General features: G+C 38.9%; 1 protein-coding gene across 2 annotated transcripts in view; it reads right to left on the reverse strand.

Moving 5' to 3' along the window:
- The window catches only part of SEL1L (SEL1L adaptor subunit of ERAD E3 ubiquitin ligase), a 35880-nt gene extending 17146 nt beyond the window's left edge, over positions 1-18734 (reverse strand). For both annotated transcript variants that reach the window (XM_032690664.1, XM_032690663.1), the window contains exons 1-12: positions 18496-18734; positions 11737-11774; positions 11167-11389; positions 8188-8355; positions 7464-7569; positions 5627-5789; positions 3567-3620; positions 3427-3486; positions 2740-2821; positions 2267-2421; positions 1459-1515; positions 388-456 (exon numbers count right to left, since the gene is read on the reverse strand). In XM_032690664.1, the coding sequence (XP_032546555.1) occupies positions 388-456; positions 1459-1515; positions 2267-2421; positions 2740-2821; positions 3427-3486; positions 3567-3620; positions 5627-5789; positions 7464-7569; positions 8188-8355; positions 11167-11389; positions 11737-11774; positions 18496-18571 (1251 nt within the window). In that variant the 5' untranslated portion in view covers positions 18572-18734. The remainder of the gene's footprint in view (positions 1-387; positions 457-1458; positions 1516-2266; positions 2422-2739; positions 2822-3426; positions 3487-3566; positions 3621-5626; positions 5790-7463; positions 7570-8187; positions 8356-11166; positions 11390-11736; positions 11775-18495) is intronic.
- Between the last annotated feature and the right edge of the window lie 832 nt (positions 18735-19566).

The following is a 19566-nucleotide window of genomic DNA, read 5'->3' on the forward strand; positions in this document are numbered from 1 at the left end:
AGTATTTCCTACTGGGCAAAATTTTGAGATACCTAGCTTTTTCCCCACATACTGTTTGGAAAAGAATAGGAGCCTATTCAAAGGCACACTCCTCCACAGAAAAAGGACATTTAGGTACTTAATTATTTGATTTTTAAAAACCACTCTAGTTCAAGCACTATTTAGAAAAAATGAAAGTTCCTGAAGTGAAGGAAAATTTATTCTAGACATGTAGTCTGCTATAACGCTCAAATCTTGCAGGAAAACTCAAAACAGTAGCAAAATAGAAATACTTAGATTCCAGCATTCAAGTTTTAGACTGCCTGATATCAGAAAGTGGGAGAGATTTGCTTTTTTTTCATTGAAAGGCAGTCAATTGTTTTACTTTTGAGAGCATTTATATCTTACCTTCCCTAGAAAAGCCATAGCATGTGAATTGCCAGCATTAGCTGCTTGATTGAAGTACTCAAATGCTCGCTGTAGAGAAGAAAACAAGTATTTTAGCCACCATGACTATGATTTGAGAATCTTTTCTCACAAATGGAGGAGAGGCAGGTAGGTTGTTTGCCAACTTACCAAGTTCTTCTGGGGATTAAAGTTATCAATTCCACCTAGTTTAATAAATGTAACAGGGTTCCCCACTTATACAATCGGAATATTGAGCAGCAATCCTTCTCAACAGCGTATTCCAAAAAGCAGAAGAAAAAAAATCCCCAAAGTACAACTGCTACTATGCACAAGCTACATAGGTAAATCTTTCTTTTTGTACCTCCAAGCTATGTTTAGAATAGGAGAGATTTGCCAGTTCCTATTCCACTTTTACACAGAATTTGGTTTTACTCATTTTGACCACTCGCTTTCATCTCTGAACCCTTCTGAAGCAGTCATTTTGAGGTATTTTAAATGTGATGACCATTAAATCATTTCTGTTAAATAATTACTGTATTGGATGAAATAATCCTCAGGACTGCACATCCTCAGCTCTCCATTTTTTCAACACCTACTCAAGAAGAGGTTAGCTATTTTAACTTCTATAAGCAATAGCTAGGTTGGCTTATGTCAGCAGAAGTTCTATTTTCTATGCATACTTGATATCTTCAGTACTGAAAGCTGCATGGTTTCACCTACAGAAGAAAAGCCACATAAACTAGACTATCATCACTAATGCATGCCCAGCACATCATGAAGATTCTATCCCATGTACAAAAGTTCAGCCAGTTCCCAGTACTACTTGATGAAAACACAGTTTTTGGTTTTGACTTTCTCATTTCTAAGGTGATTAGTCTTAAACTAATTATGTAAGAAAATCAGTTTCATCTACTAGTTTCATTAAAATTAAGTTTTATTGAACAAGGCTATTGAAATCATTATATATACCTTACAGTGGTACTTATACACTTTTGCCTCACTGTTGTCTCAGTTATACTTTCTCACCCTCTGCCAAGTGTCATATGCATCAGAGATATACAGAAAAGGTACCTGATGGTTTTGCTCTACTCCTCTTCCTCCATGCAAGTGCAACTGGCCAAGGCCAACCTAAAAATAAATTTTACACTGCAAGTTAGTCACTTTTCCCTAGAGACTTTCTTTTTCTAGTATTACAGATACCAGTAAGCTAATAACATGCACAAAGGCAGACCATATCAGAGTTAAAGATGCCACAAAGTTTGAAGGAACAGATTTGCTTCAATAACTACAGTACCTATTTTTTCACATTAGCCTAACTGGAAATTTATCCTAGATAGAAGTGACATGACTGTCCTTGATGTAAAATAACAACTGTTCATTTGAATCCTGTCTACCTAAGTTTAAAATCATATATGACCAAGTTGGATTGTGACACTCGGACTATATTAGCATCCTCCCCTCCCACACTATGTGTAGAAGAGGTTCAGCCTGCAGCATGCAGAACTCATGTAAGAGCAGAAGCAGTGAGAAACTGAGATCCACAGACAGGACTAGTTTTTTGATAAATCCTTCTTCCACAACAGTTAAAGCTATTCTTGAAAAAGTCTGGCTGGTTGCTAGCGAAAGCCAAGACCTCTTTCCTAAGATATTAAAGTTGTAACTTTGGGCTTATTTTGCGAGAAAATTTGCATTTTCTGTCCAAGTTCTACCTTAAACACACTAAAATATGTCTCTTCACATAAAAGCTAATTGGAAAAGAGCAAAGAGGTTGATTTAGGGGGAAGAGAACACTAAAGCTCCAATGTTTTTCTGTATTTCATAAAGCTCTTCCTGTAATTCTTGAAAATGTCTGCATGCCATCAGGTGAACTTAATCTTACCTGAGCTTGTACATCTCCTTTCTCTGCTAAAAACTGGTAATACTGGATCAAGTCTTCTTCTAGCATGCCACTTGCCATTCCTGGATTTTCTACTTCATCTGCTAAGCGAATTCGCTGAACCACTGTGCCACCAGTCAAAGAAATGTCACTAGCAACTGGAAAACAGATAAGTTTTCAGACAGTTTTGTTCCATACAGAAATTACACCACAAGTTAGTAAAACCAGATCTCTACAGAGTTTCAATTTGTTACTCAGAGAGAATGAATTACTTTGACATCCTCTAATAATTAAAGACATTTTAACAGAGATAAAAATAGCATATCGTGATTCAGAGCCAAATGGATAACTTGTTTAATAGCAGGAATTCTCTAAGTTTATACTATTAATGTTGACAGTACTTCTAGTATCTTCTAGTTGAGTAATGCAGAAATACATACAAAGTCAAGAATGTTATCCTAGTAGAAGGTTTTTACCGTGATTAGCTACAAGTCGGTAGTGAGTGAGAGCAGATTCACAACTCTGAAGGACTCCTATCCCAGCCCAGTACCGGTAACCCTGGAAAGGAAAATATACAACTATGGGACTATCAGTTACTTGAGAACATACTGCTTGTCAGGTTACAAATATTTTTCACATTACTTGAGCAAGATTTGACAAGATAACAGGCAGGACAAAGGCCACAAGTCCATTGTATTTGCATTAAAAGCAACTGACTTGACACCATTAAAGGTTAAGTGTAGCCAATACACTTACTCAAGAAAAAGTAAACAAGCAGAATGATACTTAAGGGTGAACACCTAAAGCCTTTTACTTAAACATGTCGCACATATTTGTCTTAAATCTCACAATACTGATTAAAACAGCACCTTCTGTAAAGATCTTTCATAGCTCTCATTAGACTACAAATGTTAGAAGTCTGATACTTCTGCTTTAAGTCAAGAGATGTAAACATGGTTCATCTAAATTCATAGTGGTATACAGCTTACAGTGAGCAGACTTATCCTTACATTAAAAAGGAATAATGGGAAGATACTACTGCCCACCCAATGCACGCAAAGTGGTCTAATATTTGGACAGTGTATTCACGTGAAATGAAATCTTACAATAAAAGAGTACAAAAACACTCTTGCATCTGTAAAGTTATTAACAATCTTACTTACCAAAATCATATGAGCAATCAAATTTCCTCCTAAAGCTCCAAAAGTGTAATACACCAGGGCCTTAAAACAAAATAATTTGTTATTTAACATCTGCCTCTAATATAAAACACAAGAACACACACCGAAAATTTCTAAATTACCTTAGCTTGACTAGAATTGACTCCTAGACCAGATGCATACAGAAATCCAAGAGCCTAGAAATGAAATAAAATTTGTCAGCACGCTCTTCGAAAAATCAAGGATCAATTTTCCTGGAATATATATGCATAAAGAAGTCAAACAATAAATCAAAGCTGCAAAGAATATGCCAAGCTCTACCTTCAGTTTGGTACCTGTTATATCTATGCTCCTCCCTGCCCCTTTTAAAGTATGAAGTTTCTAAATTATTCAGTTGCTTAGGATACTAGCATAAATTACTGTTACACCAGAATTCAGTTGAGTGGATCAAACGCAAGGAACAAACCACTTCCCTGAATGTCAAATGTAGATCCAGAGGTCCCTAACAAAGTATCCCAGTTTAAAGACCCTGAAGTGAAGCTCAGTAGTACGTGTCAGGTTATTCATGTACCCCATGTCTCATACATCAGTGCAAACATATGAGAATCATGGCCTTCTCTGGAAGACCTGTACTGTTTGAGTCACTGTCTAACAGATCCTCTGAACTCATTATTTTGCATTTGTTCTGCCATGGGCTAGTTGCAACTGTGACTATAAATGTAAGCGGTTAAAATGCACAGAGCTGTTTGGCTGAGGTTTTTTCAGAAGTTATTTTTGTTCTTAAGATTTACATAGTTACTGCACTATCTGTAACACCTGTTACACCTCTGTGGCTCAAGAGTAATTAGTAGCACAGAAGATTGTGAAATACAGACACCTTTATATATACACTACGTTCTAACACTATTCTAGGCAATCTGAAAGCACACACAAAAATCATCTCATACAAATGGTATTGAATTCTAGACCAATAAAAGCCAAGGTCTTCCTTGAGATATAAAGTCTCTAGAGAAAACATGCTCCTGCTTTCTATGGTAAACCAGCACCTCTACTATTAAACGGGGAGCAGCAGAAAACTTGGTAGCCAAAGAGTTAAGAGAAAATGGGTAATTGCTTAAGCTGACACTTCCAAGAGAACTAAACAGTACGTATATGCAGATACTGAGTCATTACAATTAATAACACCCATATTTTATGACACTTCATAACAGTAAGTATGAAAAATGCTATAATGTTCAAAGGCTTGTGGACAAAGCAAGTCTCATTTCACTAAACAACTTTTAAGACTCCTAGGAGTTTATAATTGCTAGATTATAAACTTGTGTGTATATCTACCTATCTAAGATAAAACTGCAAATGAAAAGCCACAACATCCCACACAAACCACAAGAAAAACATAATACAGTTTCAGAAAAGGTTTGTTGGCTGGAGTCACCTGTATCTACCTGTTTTTTGACTTATACATCCAATCTAGTCAGTCATACAACAGATAAGAAATTAAAAGACCACCACTGTACTCTATTACTGGTAATTAAATAATGTTTTTTTAAACTCAAAGAAAAAGCCTCTCAGGCGCCAAACTGATGCCTAAAAACTGGGAGAAAAACCTCACCAGGCAATATTAGTACAGACAAGATAGAGAGCAGCTCTTAATGAAGGCCTTCTGGCTTACAGAGTACAAATCTGCGCATGCACGTACAGAACTTACACTTTTATATCTTCTATTAATTATCATATCTAGTGGGGACATCCAATCCTAAGACCCTTTTTGCCCCTGGTAGCACCCTCAGAACTACCCCACTGGAGTCCCTCCAAGGGTCTTGAGACTTCTATCTTGCTTTATCTACCATATCTCTTGTTATTCCAGTCCAGGTGCACGTCCCAATGCAATGTTCTTGCTAAAAAACTATTGCTTTGAAAAGACGGTTAAAAGATGGTTAAACCGAAGCTACGGTAACGTGACACAAACTGTGAGAAAGTAACAGTCTAAAGTGAAAGAAAACTACAGCTACATTAAAATCTACAAAAAGCTAGAAATCTTAAAAATTCTAAGGCATCAGTGTTTACCTTGAGGGTGCAGGTGCCATCTATAAAAGCATACTAAAATAGCATACAAAAGCATATTTACTTACAGAATAAGTAAAATCTATAAACCGATTTATAAACCTATAAAAAGATCTGTAGAATTTAAGGACAGACATACCATTTGGCCTTTTGGAGAACCTTCTTCTGTCAGTTTTTCCAACAGTTCTTTTGATGACTGGATGTTCTGCTTCAGGTAATCCCCAAACAACAAAGCATATGACACTTTCTCCATGGCCTTGGTATGATTCATGTCAGCTGCTTTCAGAAGATATTGATATGCTCTTAAGAGAAAACAATTTCTTAGTCAACTTGAGGCAAAGAAGATTCCGTTCATAAACCTGAAGATTCTAGAGAAGTGTTTTATTTCTCTGTTTTAGTCTCTATTTTCTACAAATGCATCTACCTATAGTCATTTGTTCCAGCTACTAATCAACCATATATGTAACAACTTATGATTTAAATAATAGACAAGCTATTTTAATGTTCACTCTGCTCCAAAAGCAAAGCACTACGCATTTCCTGTTCGGTGAGATAGACAAGAAGGTCAAATGATTACGCTTTTGCAGCAGAAAAATTTTAAGTCCTGTACAAGGTATCTAGTAGAACCACACCTGTGACAGCCTGAAAAAGACTATGGAGTTTCACTTGTTTGAGGACAAAGCTATTCCAGTGAAAATACCAAGCACTGGGCCCAAGAAAACTGCATACATGACCAATTAGGTGATGAAACAGTCAAGCTAACAATGAGAAGGATCTCTGGAAATTCCCCTTTCTATTTCAGTCTCAGAACTTAGGGCAGTCCTTCAAAGTAATTTCACAGCAGTTGGTTTCACAGCAATTATAACCCCCATAACCTTAAAAATGGTAACAGTATTGTCAAGCATGATTCAGCTTGGTCTCTCAGGGACCTTTGATAGTGCTCCAAGATTTTTCTTTACCTCTCTTCCTTTCTATTCTCAGACTTGCTTTCTTTCTTTAGGACATACCAAGGCACACCTGGTTACTCATATAATTTCATCTTCTAAGAAGGTTTAAGATGTGCAAGAGAACGAATATCTAATATTGTTTTACAATTCTTACACTATTTTATACCAAAAAATGCTACTCAGAATCCAACAGATATTGTCTCCCTTTGTCTTTACCAACAACCTTATCTCCACAAACAGATTTAAAATAGTAATAATGCTCACATAATAATCAGCAGGAAGTCACAACTTACTTACGAAGTTGTCAACATGAGTAACAGGGAGCTCTAAATTAACACAGCCATTCTTAATTATAGTGAAAAGCTGACAACTATTTAATCACTAATTGGATATATACAGAATAGAGAGCAAAGAGACCAGAATGAACAGAACACTAATTTCTTTCTTATTCTTTGATTTTGTCTACAGGCATTACCCTATTTTCTATACAACATTACCCTATACAACACTGGTTATTAGAATTTTAACAATTTGTTGAGCTTAAGTTTAATACTATTTTTATGGTGACCAAAACCATCAGAAAGCAAGAAAAAAAACCAGAGCAGGACAAGAAATGCCAATTTTTCCCACTTAATCTTTGAAGCAGAATGAGAATGAGACTGTAAGAAACAACAGAAAAAGGACAATTATCTTGTATCATGTTATTTTTCTCCTGGGCAGTTACCACATATAAATTGGGGCTAGACAACTGCAGCACCATCTTGCATTAAGTCAATGTTTTGATGACACCCACTTTTCAGAAATTCATCTCACACAATTTTTATTGCATTCAAAGGAATGCAGGTGTAGATCTGTTTTTCTAAATACCCTGAAATTACTATTTATTTTCAGTACTACCACTGCATAGTTTGTTTTTAAATCCAATAAAGCTCAAAATCCTGGGGAAACTCATTTAAGTTCATTTTGATTTAAGCAAGAGTGACCACACATGTCATCGTTCTCCTGTGGGAGCGGATAAGGTAAACTCACACTTTCTTCTGAGCCTTTTTACTGCTTTCATTAAGGATTTTCATTCCAATCTGATAAACGTCCTCAGCTTCTTGCATCTGCCTTCTCTTATTAGACTGCTCTTCAGCTTAAAAAAGAGAAAAAAAAAAAAAGGACATTAAGAGATCCAATTATACAGCTCAACACTGTTCCCTCAGAATTCCTATTACTTCTAAAAAAAAAATACAGTCAGAAATATGTTTCTGGACACCAATAAACCCAAGTGAATACAAAAAGCTGTCTAAAGGAGGTGCTGAATATCTTAGGAGATGGTTCCTTCTTATGTGATGTCTCTGACATATGAGTTTGCTGAAAAAAATATTACTTTCATTGCTCAGAAGCAAACTGTGTAGTAAGAAAGGTTCCTCCTTCAGGACATTCCCTAGAGAAGGGTTGCCTTTGTGCAACAAATCAACAAGTATAATGGGAAATACTGCCAAACCCCTATATTACAGCCTCAAAACTTAAGTGTTTTATAGATGCCTCCACTGCAAGATTTCCTGATTAGCTCTGCAAAGTGGAATTTGCATTAAAACTTTTTCCATCATGAAAACTTTGCCTTTGTAACTACTTGTTTATCACAGCATAAAGTGACCATTAATATGACAGGTACTTCTAGATCCAGAAATAAAGGGCATTAAGAGGACTGAAAACACTAGCTTAAAAAAGCATTCATTGGACAAGAACAAGACATCAGGTTACTTACATTCACAGAAGCCCCACTTTTGATCTTTCTTGTAATCATAGGTTGTTGCACACCAAAGCCTGCCATCTTCCCTCCCATCTGCAGTGCACTCTGCATATTCCTTCTCCATAAACAAAAAGGGGAAGTGGCAAGGTTCACCATCTGCAGTACCCCCAATAGCTGTCAACACTGAAAATGCATACCCAGGAATTAGACCACTCTCCTTTATTCCAAAATGATTTATCATTTCTGACACACTAACACTTCAAAGGTTACTGATTTCAGTACTGCAGTATTTTAAAATAATATCAATCGCCTACGGAGACTAAGAATTATCTTTGTTTTTTGAAGATGGAATTATTTCAATTAGACTTTAAAAAAAGTTTTCCTTTTTCACTACGCTAAATCCAACACTTGGGTTCAGCTTCATTTGAAGATGTTCGCAAAGTTGTGCAATCGACAATGTCTATTATATGTTTTTTTCAAGTTAAGTTTGCAATTTTTGTGGTTATAGAGAAAGGTAGTTCTTTTTTCTAGAGTCCACAATTGGAAGGCTTAAAGACCATACTAATATTAATATTTCATGTTTATTTTTTGAAGCAAAAGTAAGTCTTCAGGTGTAGTTAGCCTTTTCAAATTGCTCTTCATAACTGAATTCCTTGGCAGAAATTCCACCACACCACTCCAAGTTAATTATATCACAAGGAGAAGTGTTATTTTCAGTAACTGCATTCAAAAATAATGTGTCCACATGCAATTAGCCTGGAATAATTTCACACATCTGTTAACTACAGAGTAATGTAAAAACTCAAGCTAAGCGTTCATATAACTACAACTAACTGATGGGACCTCGTATCACTGTCATTTGAACAAACTCCAGGATATAAACACTACTTGAGAATTCAAAGTTTTACTTGCTTTGTTTAGTACCTTGCCCCTTGCATCGAAAGCAATTTTACACAGTGCTCTGCATGAGAGTTAGCTGCACACTAAAGCTATGAAATTCTCCACAGTTCTCTTCTATTTTTGCTCCCAGACAGTAACAAACAGTAACCCCTAAAGCAACACAGCAATGCAATCACAGGTTAAACTGCACACCACAGTTGTTTTACTACATACTTAGAGAATGATAAATACAAAGTGAAGCAAACAATCTACCCAGAGGATAAATTAGCTTTTGTGAAATTGAGTGTGCAAGTAGCAATCTACCTCTTTTACTATGTCTGAATAAAGTATATGGTATTTAATTTTATTTTGTCCTTACTTACACCTCATTTCAGACTTTATGCTGCAGGAACTACTCATAGATTACTTATAAGTATTGATTACATTACTGTAAGATTCTTCTAGATAGGAAAATAAATGCAACAGTAATTGCCAGCTCTGTATAAACTTGGGGGCAGTTTTCAGCAAAAACTGTTAGTATGGAACTTCAGTGTTACAAAACACTACAACACAAAATAACAATAACTAATAAAGGATCATTTTCTTTGCATATAAAACCTCCTCACTCATCACAAGAGAGCAAGACAAGTTCTTTCTTAGAAGGTTAAAAGCTTTAATAGCACTAATTCTAAATTATTAATTTTTTTTTAATGTTCAATATCCTGCAAAATACGTGTGGAAACTTGCAGAACATAATTTTTTCCCATGCAATCTCATGACTATACATGGTAGCTAAACTGTATTTAGGAATCTTTAATGTCCCGTAATGCAATCCTCTCATCAATAGCTCATTTGGCAGATGTAACATCTGTACCTGAGATATGCTCACTTAAAGAGTTTGCCAGAAGACTGATAAAGGACAGTTTATTCTCCTGACAGAATACAAGTACTTTTCTTTCAAAATTGCTTTTTATATAAAGCCAGTAATCCTTCCATCCACATTGCTTATTTATTTCATTAGATGTTCCAAAAACTGTGCAAGACTTAAACTTATGGTTTTTGAAAGTCACTTGCCATACTCTGATAGCTGTAGTTAAAAACCTTAGTTGCCAAGGAGCAAGTCATCTGGCTACATTTTTCTGACATGAGATTAAAAGTACCTTAAAGTTTACTTTTGAAATAGGCTTCACTGACTAAATATGGTGCTTAGCTCACTCTTTTGTGGCAGAAAGATATTTAGTGAATTACATACCTTTTACCCGTACAACACAGCACCTATCAACAACAATAATTAATCCTATTACTGAGTTTCCACAAACTGTATACCAGTTCTGCACTAATGAGGAAGGCTTATTAAAAAACACTCAGAGTTAGTATATTACAGAGCTCATCTCAAAACTCCTGCTTTTTTTTGACATTTGAATGAGTTGAGAAGACAAATACCCTTAGTATCATATAACTAGATTTTTTTCAGTAATATTGAAGATTTACTTTTTAAGAACAAATGAAAAGTCTGGTGCATAGGCTAAGGTACTCAATCATGCCATCTAGTTATCTGCTAGAAACTGCAGTCAAAAAGTCATATCAACACTAGAATTTTCTGGGAATTCAGGCACAAGTACACAAGGTTTTACCTATATTTAAAAACTTACTGAAGTTTACATGCAATTTAGATGTTGCCCTAAGGCACTCAATGCTGTTCTAGGAAACTTGTCTTTACATCACTATTTGTTCCCTTTCTGTCAACTGACTCGCTGGGCAAACAGCCAGGGGGCTGAAAAACACTGATGCAATTTCTCACTCTATGGCACACAGGATTGTACTTGAGTCCCACTGAAGCAATCAGGGCCTTCTCCATTTAACAGTTAAAGCTTTCCAGCAAGATGGAAACAATAGAATAATGGAAAACTCTTTCAAATGCATCTCAAAACCACTCAATCTCAATAAATTTCAGAACTTTTTGATGTTACTTGCTAATGGAAAAGGCAGCATTTAACATTCCATTATAGAGAAGTTAAAACACAAGATATTTCATATTATTATTTGTGTTCATCCAAATGCTGAAGTTCAGATGCATCTTTCTTGTCCCTTGTTCAAATGTCTGTGAACAGTTACCTGGACTCTGCATTTCTGCTTCTTCCAAATCCTTATTTAATAGATTTGACATTTCTAGAGAGTTCAACTCTTCCAGTGAATTCTCTTTTTCCTCTTCTTGACTATGAAAGTTCTCTTCATCCTCTGATTGAGAGTCCGATTTCCCCGATTCAAGGAAGATCTGACCTGCTACTACTCGAGTTCCTGTGGAATGGTCCTTTACCTGGTCCTCTGCAGATAAAGCCTGAAGGAAAGCAGCCACATAATTTAGAAGATTAGAAACCAAAGAGCAGCAGTGGGCTAAACCCCCATTACTTTTTAAAGATATGATTAATTAACATATTAAACAGTAGTATCAAAAGTGGTGACCTACCTCTATCAGCTCTCATTGGCTCTACCCCTTTCAGTTCTTGAAAAAAAAGTTAATTTTTTCAAATTTACAAAACAATGTTAATCCTTTTGATGCACAGAAATTGAGACAGCAAGAGCTACAGAACATTTTAAAACAGAAATCAAATCACAGTTCTGAATTTCAGACCTTTGCTCTCACTCCAGAAGAAAAACAGAATGACTAGAAACTTATCTCCTCACCTTTGAATCCAGTGATTCATCTTGATTTCCCTCTTCATCTAGAAGAGATGTTATAAGTCAGTAAAATTGGTTTCCATGAATAATTATCTCAAAAATAAAAATAAGTTTAGTTATATTATTGTATCACGGTTCTGAAATATTCTAGAGTACTAAGTTGACCAATGCACTTCAGGGAGACCTTATTAGTGTTCTCAGGAGGAATCAAATGTTTCACAGAAGATCCTATTCGTTAAATTATGCCAACGCAACTGTGTTTTCAATAGTAAAAAAAGTGTGGGGTTTTTTTTTAAACTCAAATCACAGTCTGAATTGTTCCAGTCTACCTAAACTACTTAAAAAGGTGTGCATCAAGTAAAAAAGGCCTATGGAACCTAAGGTTTAGTATGAACAACATCAGTAGAGACCAGAAAGTTACATTATTATCCTCACACTCATAATTAACATTGTCCTTTGTAGAATGCAAATTCATTTTGCTTGACCAGCATATTAAAACCTTTATAGAGAGGTGTCTCTTCCGAACAGTGAGAAATTAGTTTGTCTTTAGGACAAGTGAAAAAGAGAAGATAACCAGAAAAGCTTATTTATGACAGTTTTATCATTGTTTTGCAGAATTATTTCTGCAACAATATTTTTGTTCCTGTAACTTAAATGGGCTACTCACTGTGCTTAAAACAACTGTGCTATCATTTTGATGGAAAGCCTCCAAAAGTAACACCACTGAAATATGACAGTCATCAGTATCTGACACCACCTCATTTAGGTAAACAAAACCCCACTACATTTGAAAGAAGATGCTATAGACCTCCGTCTCTCTGGTACACAACTCACTTAGACCAAAATAAAAGCTCAAAATATAAAAAGTTCACTAAGCAAAGCTGCCACTAACTCCTCCTACATTTAGAAATCCCCCCTTCTGAGGTTCTGGGGTGTCCAATGTCCTGTAGCAGTGGTAAGGCATTGACAGTCTGGAGACCTGCACTATGACTAGAAAAGCAGTCAGTGCCCCATGAGTCACAACATTGGGTGTGTTTCAGTTGGCTATGAAAGGTATCTGCACAAATACCCAATGCCAACAAAACTCTCCAAAAGTTTATAGAAATCTGCTGACTTCCTGGAAGCATTTGACAAACAAAACTTGCATGCTTTTCATTCACATGCAAGTGAAATGTGTTACCAGAGAGAAATCACCTCTGAAGCGACAAATTACAAACATGACACTTGACCGACACATGTTTTGAAGTCTATGACTACAACAGAGCAACTGTGGGCATTTGCAATGAAAAGATTAATCTTGGAAATGGCTTTCTGAAGTTCAGCTTCCATATTGTTATTTGAAGTATAACCTTTGACTGGAACAAGTAAAAAGACGAGGGAGAATCAACTGTAAGCTGTAACAGCAGAATAAAAACAAAGAAAAAATGCAAAGGCTTAAAAGTGAAGCTGCGAAACGGTGACAAGAAGTTTGAGAGCGCAACTGAAACAAATGACAGCCCGTTCAGGATGGTGAAGAGGATGTAAAGCTCAAATAGTTTGACTGCCAGCAGACATGGAATTAAAAAGGATCTAGAACAGTCAATATGGATAAGCAGCTGTACTCTACATGTCAAAACCCGAAAGTGTGTAGAGCACTTCAGAAGAACTTGTGGAGACGGCAAAGAGCACTCCAGATAAAACAGACCCTGCAAGAAGCAACCAAGACAGCATGAGAACAAACATCAATTTAGAAAAAAACATCATGAGGCCCAAGGAAAAAACAAGGCTAGCTGCATTTTTGGCAGAGACCACACTGCTTTATCATCCTGAGGAACGTAACAGATAAGGGTGACTGTGGTAAGTCATAAAAAGTTCTACCACTGAACTTTCAGATCACCATATAACAACTGTTTTTTAAATACAGTAAAAGTACATATACATTTAGGATACTTGCTGGCATTTCTATTTCAAAACTATAAAACAAAATTGAACTTACCATATTTCCCACAAACTACTTTCTATTATCCTAAATAATTTTGATCTAAGAGCAAATGCCACCTTTAAACTCCAGAGCTTGTTGAGACATTTAGATGTGCTTATGGAGAAGGGGAAAACTGAGACAGGATAACTTACCCAGTAGCTTGTATACTCCTTTTAATATATATAAAGTACTTGTGAGTAACTGTTATTGCAGTAAGAAACATCATGCTTGGTTTTTTTTAACCACTACACCAGCCAGGGTGATTGTTTTTGTCTGCTGAAAACTAGTGTATACGCCTGATAGCACTAGAGCTTTCTAGTGTTTTGGTAAAGGCTTGACTAACTGATTTCCATTTGTAGAAGGTTGACTTTACAACAAAAGACCACACAGTGGCAAATATAAATAGGTTATATACTCTCTATGCACACATATCAAACAACATTTTTATTGTAACTTCATATGCAAGGCAAGAGGCACCCGAGCAAGGCAGAGCTCATTAAGTGTTTGGTCTTCTTCCTTGAAAATAAATAAATCTATTTCCTTTGTATTGCATCATTTAAAATCCCTCTGAAGGAACCAGCTTCCTTATTAAGAAGTTGTATTTCAAGAATTGCTTTCAAACAGTGGTTTCAAAACAGTGCTAAAGCAAACCCAGAAATATTAATTTAACTTCTCTTAACTCTGAGACTTCCTTCTAAGGTAGGCAGATGAGGCTGCAGTGATGACAGATAATGTGACTAGAGGAGGGATCACTTGCAGCCTTGTTGTTTCACAGAACTGCTGACTAATATGCACCAGCTACTCATAGAAGTGTGTTTACCTCTATGAAACTGTTAAAAAAACTATTCTGAAAGTGTTAATAAAAGGTCTACGGAAAGTCACTGTTGGACCTAAGAACAGTTTATTAGTCAAGGCTCAGCTAGTGAACAAAGTCACAGATGTTACGTTTGTGCACCTGCTTCAGAGATTAAAGCTGATAGTTTAGTTTGTTTTTCCACACTTCAACTAAAAAAAAGTAATTGACTTTTTTTAAAAATTTGGACCTGTTACCAGAGCTGCCTAATTCTATAAACCTCTTCTGAAAAGGCCAAGTGGAAATTAATCTTAGCATTTGTTAAACATATTAGGGACATGCAACGATATATTAAAAGGAGAAGGCAGGCAAAAATACTTGTGGTTGAAGTGGGCAGCTGACAACACTGTACAGAAAGCTTCACTTACAAACAGTGCTGAGCTGTGTAGACACTGCCGGGTGCTCTCATGCTCTAGAGCTAAAAATCTTGTTTCAACTATCCACACTTCATGTATAATTAAAATCTGCTTTAACAAGTATTCATTTTTCCTCAATTAGAAAGACCAGCATTCAACCAGTCTATGTAAATACAGCAAAAGTACTTTGGCAGCCTATGTGAGAGAAGAAGATTCTACCATATGCTGGATAAAGATCCTACCATTTTCAAGAGAGCGCTAAAGAGAGGAGGGTAGAAACAAGAAGAGTTATGCACTGTGATTCAGCAAGAAAGTCCTTAGCTCAAGGGAGTTCAGCAGTTCCAAACTTCTGCTGTGTCAGAAGAACAAATCAACTGCCATCAGATAAAGCTAAGGGACTGCTACTACCAGACAAGAAATACTACTACTACTTTCAATGTTACAGTGGTCACTCAGGTTCAGGAAACAGCCAAAATTCAATGAGCGCAAGCAGCTGGCAACCTCCCAGAGCTCTGATGAATGCCCCAACTGATCACTGCAGTCAGTTTCCTTCTAGTTTTTGCCAAGCTCTTCAAGCCTCGAACACTATCACAACAAAGCAACTAGTAAGAGTCTGCCTAGAGCAGCGATCTTCTAAGTGGAGTGTGTGCATCTCAGGGGGGTGTGCTAGCCAACACACCGGGGCTACAAGAAGAAAATACTTTTTGTACTGTTACCTTTTCTTAATACAGTGTTCATTCCACCTTTATTTCATTCTTTTCTCATCTGTGTTTTTGCACGTGTTTTATGATGTACATAATATGTTAGGATAATAGTACATCAATGTCTAACATTAAAAATACACGTAAGAAGCATGCTCAAAAATCTTTCTGTCTAGAGGGGTGCATGAACAGACACAGCCTGGCAAAAAGTGTTTTACAGCACAGAGATTTTCTGTAGTATTTTAGTAATTTCTTTCAATGCTTTTGTGCCAGTGACCAGACCTTGAAAGGGAATGCAAACTCTCTTTATCCAATTCTTGCAGGAAAAAAGGAAATCTTAAGAAAAAAATTACCTCAGACTGCTTCTCATCAAAGTTTCAACTGTTATATTCAGCACAGAAACAGATTTGATAGCATAGATGCTACTCCCATTACACAAACCTTTAAAACACGCAGTGAGTTAAGAAAAATCCATAAGTAGCATCTATTCAGCAAGAATAGTTCTAAAGTATCCTTGGCAGCAAGTAAATTGTTCCAAGCTACAATCTGTGCGGTGTATTCATTTTAGTCCAACTAGAAGATTGAGATATAGGTCAACCGTCACCCTGAATAAAAATCTTTTTTCCAGTCTCCTTGCAATTGCTGGCTGACTGGTTACAGAGCAGACTCTCCAGCAGCTCCTCTGTAAGAATTGAGATTCCCTGTCAGGCAGCAACGCAACAAGTCTAGGGACTGTTTTTCAGTTATGTAAGCAAAATCAGACAGGTCAGGGAAAGCCATTGAGCTGTGTCTTATGAAAGAACAGGTACTTAAGTTCCCTACAGGTGTACCACTCTGCTCATTTGTCCTACCAGTTAACGGGACAGTATGAAAATGCCTGCCTATGGCTGAAGTTAGCCATAGAAGGTGTAGAAAACTCAGAGGAAGAATCAATTCCTCTCTTCAGGCAGAATGAGAACATTTCTACCTCTTCGTCTGTGAACAAGAGGAAACAAGCCCAAGAATCATTGGCAATCAGAAAAAAAGAAAAAGGAATTTTGTCAATGTTCTTAATGAGTGACCAACAGAAGGAGGCTGTTGTTGCTGTAATAAGCAGAAGAAAGTCAGCTTTATCTAGAAAACACACATATGCTTAGCATTTTTTAGCTGCTTTTGCCAATTCCCCGTGGACTTCTTAATATTCTTTTCCCAGTCCCAGTTTTAAACTCCTTCATAATTTGTATAACTATCATACGATTAAAAGAGTAGTGCCCATTTCTTTAGGCCAGAGTTTTCTTGCATTCACCTGCAGTTTTCAATAAATTGATTTAAACAAAAGTTAATATTTAAAGCTATAGTTAAAATACTTCCTACAAAAAACCACAAAACAATCCATCATTAAAATCTACTCCTAAAGTCAGGAAATTTAATACTTGAACCCTTTTCACTCATCCTTCTTAAAACCCCTCCCTTCAACATACTCATACCCCAGACGACTCTTTCCAGACCAGACATTAAGAACAAACAAGTATTCAAGGAAGCATTTAACACACAGTTGTAAGGCATATACCAGAAAGTGATACTGCTACTGTGGGAAATCAAAATATGAAGTAATGACAATTTTCTTTCAGAACGATTCTTGCAAAAAATTGGAGCAAGAAAGGTATTCCTCTTATAGTCTGCTGACAAACGATAGACTCTGAACTATATGGGTCACAAAGGCTGAATTAAACTACCAGAACTTCATACTCACAAACACATCTTTGTGATAGTGGACAGATAGTCAAGACAGCAGAGTTGTATGCTAGTACAGGCACTGATGCACACTTGACCAGCCCTTAATTTTGTCACCTAATTTCCATGTACATAACAGCTGGTTCGTCCGACATTCACAGGCTCATCTTGCCTTAGCTTTTTTTCTTTATATACATTATAAATGAGAGCACACAATTCAAAGTGGTTACATGTCCCTGGCTTCCCAGAACTTGTCTGTATCTTTTCTATAACCTGGGAAGTGCTCTGCTGGCTTACAGAGTGACGTACAAAGCTCGAATAACCTGAACTCCAGTAACAGAACTTCAAATTTCAACTTTCTACAGCATAAAGGAAAATGAGCCCCAAACCACTGAACTTACTTTCCTGAAATAGTGTAAAAGCACATCCCCGGTAGTACTGGATAAGGCTGTCTGCTAAAGTACTGGCTTCTGGCTTCAGAAGCACTATATAAATAAATGCATTGCACATCCCCCTCACCAGCCCCTGGTGGAAATAAGGGTGTGGGAGGTAGAAATCTTAGGAAAGGAAGTAGACGACAACACATGAGAAGAACACGAAACCTGAGCTGCATAACAACAAAATAAGCACGAAAAAAGTATGATGGGGACACACACAACGCAGGACGTGGAAACGCTCTCTCTCTATATCTGGGTGAGAAAACTGCTGTGACAATGCCGAAATCAGCATTATCAGCGCCTCGGCGAGAAAATGCGTGCTAGGGAGGACAAAACGCCTCACTCGGCCCCACAAAGTGGGCTCCCAACGAGCTGCTCAAAGGCGGGCACCGCACTGAGCAACGCGGCCACCCCCGCCAGGCCTAAGGAGCACCCCGGGGAGGCGAAGCGCCGGCTCGGGGGTAGCTACGGCCCCGCCGCCCCCCGCACTGACAGGAGCCCCGCTCCTGTTCCCCCGCTCCTCCCCAGAGGTCGGCGTTGCCCCCGCGCACACCAAAGCCCCGCCGAGAGCACCAGGTCCCCTCCCTGTTGCTGCCACCCCCGCGCCCCGCCGCGGGTGCCAGGACCCCCTCACAGACACCGCGGCAGAGCCCGGCGCCCCCTCCCCCGCCGCACACCCGGGGGGCGAGGCCGCCGCAGTGCTGGGGCCCAGCGGGGCGCGAGGGGGCGGCGCCCCGGTACTTACCGGCCGCGGGCAGCGCTCTGGCGCAGAGCAGCACCAGACTCAGACCCAGCGCCAGGACCAGCGCCCGCCGCCCCATCCCTCCCGCCGGCTCTGCGGGGCCGCCCGAGCGCCCCCGACCCCGCGCCCTGGCCCCGCCCCCCGCACCGCCCCCGCCAATCGGCTACGGCGTTCGCGGACGAGTACGGGCCGCTGGCGGCCGTAGACGGGCAACGGCTGGGTGTACATGGCCCTCTCCCATTGGCTCGGCGTGCCCGTCCGTCGCCGGTCACGCCCTCCCGTCAGCCAATGGTGTCGCCCGTGTCTCAGCGAGTGCCAGCTGCGCGAGTGCTGGCTTCCGAAACGGCGCCTTCCATTGGCTCGAGTGCCGCTCCTACAACACCCATAGTGCCTTGCGCCGGCGGACGTGCGCCCGCAGGGATCCGCAGACGGGGACTACATCACCCAGAACCCCCCGCGCCGGACTGCGCTGGGAGGAGCGCGGCGCCGCCGCCTGCAGGCCGGACCGGGAGGCAGCGGGATTGCCGGGAACGGAACACACGTCCTTACTTGGGAGTATGGGGAGCAGGCGTGAATTGAGTATCTGTCTAGACCGGCACAGATGGAGTATGTGAAACGTAAAGAGTGTAGTTAGTTGAGCTTCATCTTCCGAAAGGCATCGGTTCTGGGAAGGGGCTGAGCAGTGTGGGACACAACTCTTCGGTTCTCATAAGAATTGTCTCTTTCTGTAGGTCAATTCAAAAGGAAACAAGGAAGGGCAACTAGCAATGCGACCTTTAATGGACTGAAACATGTCTAGGTAGTAAATATTACTGCCTCACAGGACTGTAACAGTACGCAATGCTGTGCTGGGTTATGAACTGCATTTGTCCCGCTGCCCAAATACTGATAGGCCATCTCATCCTCACAGTGCTACATTTGGGGTCTCTGTAGGGTGAGAACAGCCACCAGTGGCTGTAGTTCTCCCCTAGGAGACAAGAGCAGAAGCTGTGAAACGTTCTGTCCCCCCCAGGGCTGGCTGAGGGATTTTCTGCCTGCCAGGATAGGGTCCGTGGGCAGCAAAATGCTGGCACT

Source organism: Chiroxiphia lanceolata, chromosome 6, assembly GCF_009829145.1.
Source record: "Chiroxiphia lanceolata isolate bChiLan1 chromosome 6, bChiLan1.pri, whole genome shotgun sequence".
In the NCBI taxonomy this organism is placed as follows: Eukaryota; Metazoa; Chordata; class Aves; order Passeriformes; family Pipridae; genus Chiroxiphia; species Chiroxiphia lanceolata.